Source organism: Carya illinoinensis, chromosome 3 (genome assembly GCF_018687715.1).
Source record: "Carya illinoinensis cultivar Pawnee chromosome 3, C.illinoinensisPawnee_v1, whole genome shotgun sequence".
Lineage (NCBI taxonomy): Eukaryota > Viridiplantae > Streptophyta > Magnoliopsida > Fagales > Juglandaceae > Carya > Carya illinoinensis.
Genome location: NC_056754.1, coordinates 12,343,919 through 12,351,646, shown reverse-complemented (window position 1 = coordinate 12,351,646; position 7,728 = coordinate 12,343,919). Strand labels below are relative to the sequence as shown.

The 7,728-nt window shown below is 39.5% G+C and overlaps 1 protein-coding gene across 2 annotated transcripts; it reads left to right on the top strand.

Moving 5' to 3' along the window:
• Positions 1–4,499: 4,499 nt before the first annotated feature.
• Positions 4,500–7,481, top strand: LOC122303661 (ankyrin repeat-containing protein BDA1-like). Of its 2 annotated transcripts, XM_043115532.1 has the most exons (3): positions 4,500–4,699; positions 4,772–5,368; positions 6,390–7,481. In XM_043115532.1, the coding sequence occupies exons 2-3, from the start codon at positions 4,772–4,774 to the stop codon at positions 7,230–7,232; spliced, it is 1,440 nt and encodes a 479-aa protein (XP_042971466.1). In that variant the 5' UTR covers positions 4,500–4,699; the 3' UTR covers positions 7,233–7,481. The 2 variants fall into 2 exon arrangements, with proteins under 2 accessions (XP_042971466.1, XP_042971465.1); XM_043115531.1 differs by having other exon boundaries at positions 4,501–5,368.
• The last annotated feature ends 247 nt before the right edge of the window (positions 7,482–7,728 follow it).

The following is a 7,728-nucleotide window of genomic DNA, read 5'->3' as shown; positions in this document are numbered from 1 at the left end:
GATTTGTTATTGAATAGTGCTGTCCTTATATATATGAAAAATGGAATAATAGTTTGTTACAAAAAAACTATAGAGAAGAATAAGAATCATCTAGAGTATTTCTATCTACGGTTCCTGTCCAGTGTGCATATTAGCAATTTATGCATTGTGTCTGCTTGTCACGCTACTTGGGTATACTCTTGAGTGATTCTGAGTTATGTATCTTGATACGCCCCCTCGAGTCCAAAAGAGTATCAACAACTTTGAGACTCGTTTTGAGATGAGAAAATTTATCAGCAACAAGAGGTTTTGTCAATATGTCTGCAATCTGATCTTTTGAGCTGATAAAAGAAACTTTGAGTGTATGGGCAGCCACTTTGTCTCTTACAAAATGATAATCAATATCCATGTGTTTTGTTTTTGAATGATAAACAGGATTAGCCGAGAGGTATGTGGCTTCTAGGTTGTCACACCACAAGGTAGGAGCTTGAGATAATGGAACAACAAGCTCTCTAAGAACAATTTGTAGCCATGTGACTTCAGCTGCAGAGGAAGCAATAGCCTTATATTCGGCTTCAGTGGAGGAGCGTGCAACTGTTTGCTGTTTCTTGGAGCTCCAAGAAATAAGGTGTTTGCCCAGAAATATACAAATGTCACTAGTTGATCTGCGATCATCGGGACAACCTTCCCAATTAGCATCGGAATATACTTGAAGAGTAAGACTAGAGTTGGAGGAGAAAAATAAGCCATGATTGATAGTGGCTTTTAAGTATCTTAGAATGCGTTTTACAGCACTCCAATGAGGAACTTTGGGAGAGTGCATAAACTGGCAAACCTTATTAACTGAAAAGGAAATATCAGGTCTGGTCATGGAAAGATATTGTAGGCCTCCTACAATGCTACGATAGAGTGTAGCATCATCAAAGTCAGGCGTGTCATGCTTAGAGAGTTTTAGAGATGCTGCCATGGGAGAGGACATTGGATTGGCAGTAAGCATTTGAGTATGGGCTAAGTGACTATTGATGTATTTCCTTTGAGATAGAACAAGGCCACTAGGAGTGTAATCAACCTCTATTCCTAAGAAGAAAGATAGAGGGCCAAGGTCCTTGACAAGAAAAACAATGCCAAGATCATAAATTAAATTTGAGATAGCTGATGGTTGTGAGGCAGTGATCACTATATTGTCCACATAGACGAGCAGATAAATTTTAGTGGCATTGTAATTCAGGATAAACAGAGATGGGTCAGCTCGAGAGGCAACAAATCCATAATTGAGGAGCCAAGAACTTAATTGATGAAACCAAGTCCTGGGGGCTTGTTTGAGTCCGTAGATGGCTTTATTGAGTTTGCAAATATGCTGTGGTCGAGTTTTATCAATAAAACCCTGAGGTTGTTGCATGTACACATCTTCAGTTAGTAGGCCATGCAAAAATGCATTCTGAATGTCTATTTGACGTAAGGGCCAACCATGAGAAACAACAAGTGAAATAATAAGCTGAATGGTAGAGGCTTTCACAACCGGACTGAAAGTGTCCAGATAATCAACACCAAATTGTTGGTGGTATGCTTTTGCAACAAGACGGGCCTTTCTCCTTTCAAAGGACCCGTCGGCATGAGTTTTTGTACGAAAAACCCATCTACAACCAAGTATATTAGTGTGAGAGATAGGGGGTACCAGAGTCCACGTTTGATTGTGGACAAGTGCAGCGTACTCAGCCTTCATCGCATCCTGCCATTCACTATACTTGTTTGCATCAGAGAAACTCGAAGGCTCATCTGGAACACCTGCAGAGACAGTGAGACAATGTCGAGTAGGATACGGGAAATGAATGTTCATTAAAAATAACATCCCTAGAAATATACAACCGATTGTTTTGAACATCTAAGCATTTGTAACCTTTGTGAACCATGCTATATCCAATAAATAAACAAGGAGTGGATCGGTATTGAAGTTTATGGGAAATGTAATGGCGTAAATTCGGCCAACACTCACATCCAAATACTTTGAGAAAATTATAATCGGGTTCTTTTTTATAGACCAAATTGTATGGTGATTTGTTACCAAGAACCGGGGTGGGTAAAAGATTGATAAGAAAAACACTGTTTCAAAAGCTTCAGCCCAATATGAAAAAGGAAGTGAAGAGTGGGCTAAGAGTGCAAGGCCCGTTTCAACTATATGACGGTGTTTTCTTTCAACTAATCTATTTTGTTGATGAGTGTGAGGGCATGAGAAGCGATGGAAAATACCAAGTTTGTTACACATAGTGGTGATAGGTTTGAACTCACCACCACCATCCGTTTGAAGAGTAAGTAACTTGGTATTAAAAAGTATTTCAACAAAGGGTAAAAAGGATGAAAAAATTTCAGTAGCATCAGATTTGAGCTTAATGGGAAATAACCACGTAAAACGGGTGTAAGCATCTATGAAAGAAATATAATATTTATGACCATTTCTTGAAATATGATGGGCTCGACCCCATAAGTCTGCACACAACAATTGTAAAGGCTGTGTATATTGGGCCTGTTTTGAAGGAAACGGAAATTGATGTGATTTAGCTAGAGGACATTGAGAACACTTGAACTTGGACGCATTGGGAGAAAGAGGCAAGCACTTGGTGTGCAGTACATGAGAGACTAAAGAGAGTGATGGATGCCCAAGTCGCCGGTGCCATTGATCGAGAGTGGTTCTTTCACCGATGTGAGCTGAAGGAGAAGATGAAGCGGACACAGCAGAGGGAAAGACGTAAAGACCATCACGCGTCGGACCGGTGAGGAGGAGTTTCCCAGTCTGTTTGTCCTTCACAGCACAATGAGTTGAGTGAAATTCAAAGTAACAATCATTATCTATGCAGAATTGAAGTACGGAAACAAGGTTTTTAGTGATGGAGGGAACATGTAGGAGATTGCGTAGATGAAAAGAAGAAGAATTAAGAGTAATGGAAGAGTCACCAAAAGACTGTATTGGAAGACCAGTGTCGTTGCCCACTTTAATTGTCTCACCTCCTGCATATGCTTCAGAAGACATTCAAATTAGAAAAAATCATTAGTGATATGATGGGTTGCTGCTGAATCAGGATACCAAACCGAGTCAGATGATGGAGTTTGAGCTGAGTAATTTGCAGAGAAAATTTTCGGGGCTTCATATTGATATGAGTGATTGAATCGCTAGTGACATTATAAGGCAACGTGACCAGCCTTATTGCATACTTGGCAAAATGGGCGGTGCGTATTGTACCGCTGTGATGGATTTGGAGCAGGGGGTGATCGACCAGAACGGCCATTGTGGGAATAATAACCACGGCTACGTCCATGTCGACCTCCTCGTGAGTAACCACAACCACGTTGATCACGGGTTACAGAAGAAAAATTGACAGATGGGTCAAAGAGAATAGATGAGGATTTGTTTTGATCAAGTCAGGTTTCATGTATTAGAAGAAGTTGGTAAAGCTCATAGAAGGAAAGTGGGGCCGATCTGGTAGTAATGGAAGTGACAAAGGATTCATACGAGGGCCCTAGTCCATTGAGAACAAAAGTAATCAAATCTTTGTCAGAGAGAGGAGAACCAGAGTTAGCAAGAGTATCAGCAAGAAATCTGACCTTGCTAAAGTAATCGGAAATATTTTGATCACCTCGTTTGAGGTTGGTAAGTTTAAATCTGACTTGAAAGTCTTTGGCCTGGGAATGAGAAGAAAACATGGAGGAAATAGAAGACTAGAGTTGATGAGCCGAAGTGGAGGATAAGACATGATTGAGAATGGATTCAGAAATGGAGGAGAAGAGGATACTGAGAACAAGCTGATCAGTTCTACACCATTTTTGAAAAGCCGGATTGGGAGTTGAATCTTCAAGAAATTTGGGTGGAGGAGAAGAGGAACCATCGACAAAAGAAAAAAGATCCTGACCAGTAAGGTAGGCAGTGATTTGCACTTTCCATAGTAAAAAATTATCGGAGGAGAGTTTGGTAGTGACAAGATGAGTGGAGGAAGGGATGGGTGGGAAAGAAGAGGAAGCCATGGATCTGACGTTTAGTCGAGAGGCTCTGATGCCATGCAAGTAAAACAGAATTATAAAGAATTCTTCCTGATTTGTTATTGAATAGTGCTGTCCTTATATACATGAAAAATGGAATAATAGTTTGTTACACAAAAACTTTAGAGAAGAATAAGAATCATCTAGAGTATTTCTATCTACGGTTCCTGTCCAGTGTGCATATTAGCAATTTATGCATTGTGTCTGCTTGTCACGCTGCTTGAGTATACTCTTGAGTGATTCTGAGTTATGTATCTTGATATGGAGAGCTAGCTGGTTCTATAGAAATTATTATCCCAAGAAAAGTATATTTGCAAACCAAGTGTCTCATGAAAATAATAAAAAAATATATTCGTGTTTTAGCTTTAATTATAATAAATTTCATAACAAACAGTGTGTTGAGACAACAAATATATTTACTGTTCATATAGGCCAAGACTTGTAAGTCAACAAATATGCAATGTTCTCTAACCTTCGTCTATATATTTGTGCTGAACAAGCGTGGCTAATTATCATCCTAGAATAACTACCAGTACCTAGCCAGCTCTTTAGAGCATCATCATCATCTTCGCGCACGATTCTTTCCCTTCATTTTCTTCCCCAATACACCGGCCTGATTTGGTCGCTCTAAAGGTTATACTTTTTCATCTAGTTTACGAAGGGAAGGGAAGCAGCGAATCACCGATCTCTAGTAAGTCCATAATCTCTTTGGTGAAAGTTCCTTCAATTTTGACATTTTAATACCAGCTGAAACTTTCTATAGATGATGGATACAAGTCGTGGTAACGAAGATTATACACTAGCTCTCTATGAAGCCTCACTTGATGGGTCTGTAAGCACCTTGGACAATTTGATGCAAAGGGATAGGCTCATTCTTCACAAAATCTCACTCACATCCTTCACCGAAACCCCCTTACACATAGCAGCTTTACTTGGCCACCTCCAATTTACTAATGCTCTTCTAAGAAAAAAACCCCAACTTGTGGAAAAAGTGGACTCATCAGGCCGAACTGCCCTTCACTTGGCCTGTGCAGAGGGCCACACCCAGGTTGTGAAAGCATTGTTGCAAGCGAATATGGACATGTGCTTAGTTTCTGATCAAGAGGGGAGAATTCCTCTCCACTTAGCCGCAATGAGAGGACACGTAGAGGTGATAAAAGAATTGCTTATTGCACGTCCACGCTCAATCTCTGGGGTGAATCTGTATGGAGACAATGTTTTACATTTGTGTGTTCGGTATAATTGTTTGGATGCTCTGAAATTATTGGTGGAATCCGTAAATGATGAAGATTTCGTCAACTCCAAAGACAATGATGGTAACTCCATGTTGCATTTAGCTGTGATGCTCGGGCAAATGAAGGTACGTTTAACAATCTCTAGAGTTCCATCTTATTGTTGACCGTTGATCCATATGGACTTTCCACTGGTAGCCTTAAAATCTCTTTCTTTTTGTTTGTTTTAGTAAATGGCTAGTGATTTTCCATAAAGATGCATCTTGTCATGAAATACGAGCAAGAGAGAAATTTCCGGTGCGTGTGACTGCAAGACTTCGTTGTTCTAAATGATCGATGTAGGCTTGACTGATGCGTCGAACCTCTTAAACCCCTTGTGCAATTTTGCCTCCACTTTCTCTTGCTCTTTGATTTTCTACATGACATCGGAGCATAGCCAGATTCCATGGGTTAGCCAATCCTTGTCTCTCGTTCTTATCATTTGGGTTTAATTATTTTTTTTAATTTTATTTCTGTATAGTTAATCGATGTGTAAACCAGTCTCGAGATCACGACCCTTGGTTTTGGGCTCTAATTTTCTGCTTTATAGACTCATGGTCTTCCTTTCTACTATCCATGCAATTGTAAGGATATTAGTGGCAGCTTGGGTGCGGATTCACCCAATTGATTTTAGACACACTTTCGGATACGGTTTGGCTTTAGGTTTTTTTTTGCTTGGACAACACCAGACAGGCTCCAATTTCTCAGGCGGCAACATGTACTCTATCGAGATGCATGGTTTTGACCGTTGAACGTTGGTATATCCACTTGTAGCCCTCCCCAGTCCCATTTTGGGAATTAATAGGAATAACTTACCTAAATTGGCCGAAAGGTCATAAAGATAGTCATGAGCGTTAAGTTCAAAATGATTAGTTACTTTTTAAGTGAATTAAATTGGACTTTATAAATTACAAAGTGCGGTTTCATACCACCTAAAAATAGAGGATACGTCGTTTGTTGTGCCGCTTGTATTCTCCGAGATCATGCAAAACATGAGTAATTAATAAGCCCACGAAAAAGCATTCTGTATCTTTGAATTGATCTTTTTTTTGGGTTTGCCTGTTAACGTAGTAATTGGCTGAAACAATGGTTGTTGTACTTATCATGCAGACCATAGAATACTTACTTTCGATACCAGAAGTAAAAAGAAAGGCCAATGCCAAAAATAGGATTGGCAACATGACAGCTTTGGATGTCTCAGAGACTTGTCATAGAGATTTCAAATATCTTAAAATCCAAGACATTCTGAAGGCAGCAGGTGTTAGAAGATCCAACGATCTAAATTCTCCTCTACTACCAGCATCACATGATGAGGAACCACAATCAGCTCAACCCATTATTGAAGAACAGCCGGCTCTATCAAGGTTTAGGAAATGGTGGAGATACTTTTATTTGTGTCGATGGGTTAAACATTTGCGGCGTCACGGCAATTGGATTGATGAGACACGTGGCACATTGATGTTGGTGGCCACTGTGATTGCGACCGTGACTTTCCAAGCTGGGATCAACCCCCCAGGTGGTGTTTGGCAACAAGATTCTAAAAATGGTACTGTTGCAGCAGGCACGGCAATATTTCAATCTCCGGATTCCGATACATTCCAGTACCAATATTTCTTGTATTCCAACACCACCTCTTTTGTTGCAGCTATTAGCGTTCTACTTGTGGTAATTAGTGGATTTCCTGTGGGAAACAAGTTTTTTATATGGCTTTTGACCTTAACCATGTTTCTTGCAATCTCGGCCATGGCACTCACCTATTTAATCGCACTGTTTTTGTTGAACCCGACGACCTATTTTGGAGAAGACTATTTTCAGTACATTTTTATTCCAGTGCTTATGGCAGCTGGTGCGGTTCACATAATCCGCCTATTATTTTGGATAGGGAAGTTGTTGTTGAAATTCATCCGCTGGTTAATTACCAAGTGTCCAGCAGAAGATGCCATCAACGTCTAAAAGAAAATTTGTCATAGAAGTTGAAATGATTTTAGATCATGCAGGATGCATATCTTTGTAATTCTATACGTATGTGAAGCAGTTTGCTGCAAGAAATGGTTGCATTTACCGTTTGTTAAATTCTGTTGGCTCTACTGTAATATTGAGTACTAGGTCGGATGTATGCTATTGTATGGATTTTGGTACGTATCGTGATCTGTTTCTGCTGGGAATTAATCGGATGAAATATTAATACCTTATTTGTCGACACTTTTTTAAAAGCAAAGTTGTTTCATCGTTTGAGATTTATTATATGCCCCGCGCCATATATTAATAACATTCAAAAATATGTTATCTATATATTAATATGTGCCAATAAGCATGCAGGTGTCATATAACATTTTTTTTCCAATTTTATCCTTGCTTTTCTATTTGTTTTTCCTTGCTGTCCCTCAGTTTTGTTATCTTCTATTCACATATTTACAGTTTTACCCTTTTTGTTTTGTTTGTTTACTTT

What these genes read in the sequence shown, in the direction of transcription:
- LOC122303661 (XM_043115532.1), top strand. Translation starts at nt 4,772, where the DNA reads ATGATGGATACAAGTCGTGGTAACGAAGATTATACACTAGCTCTCTAT. An exon ending in TGATGCTCGGGCAAATGAAG is followed by an intron (nt 5,369 to 6,389) that starts GTACGTTTAACA and finishes CTTATCATGCAG; the next exon opens with ACCATAGAATACTTACTTTC.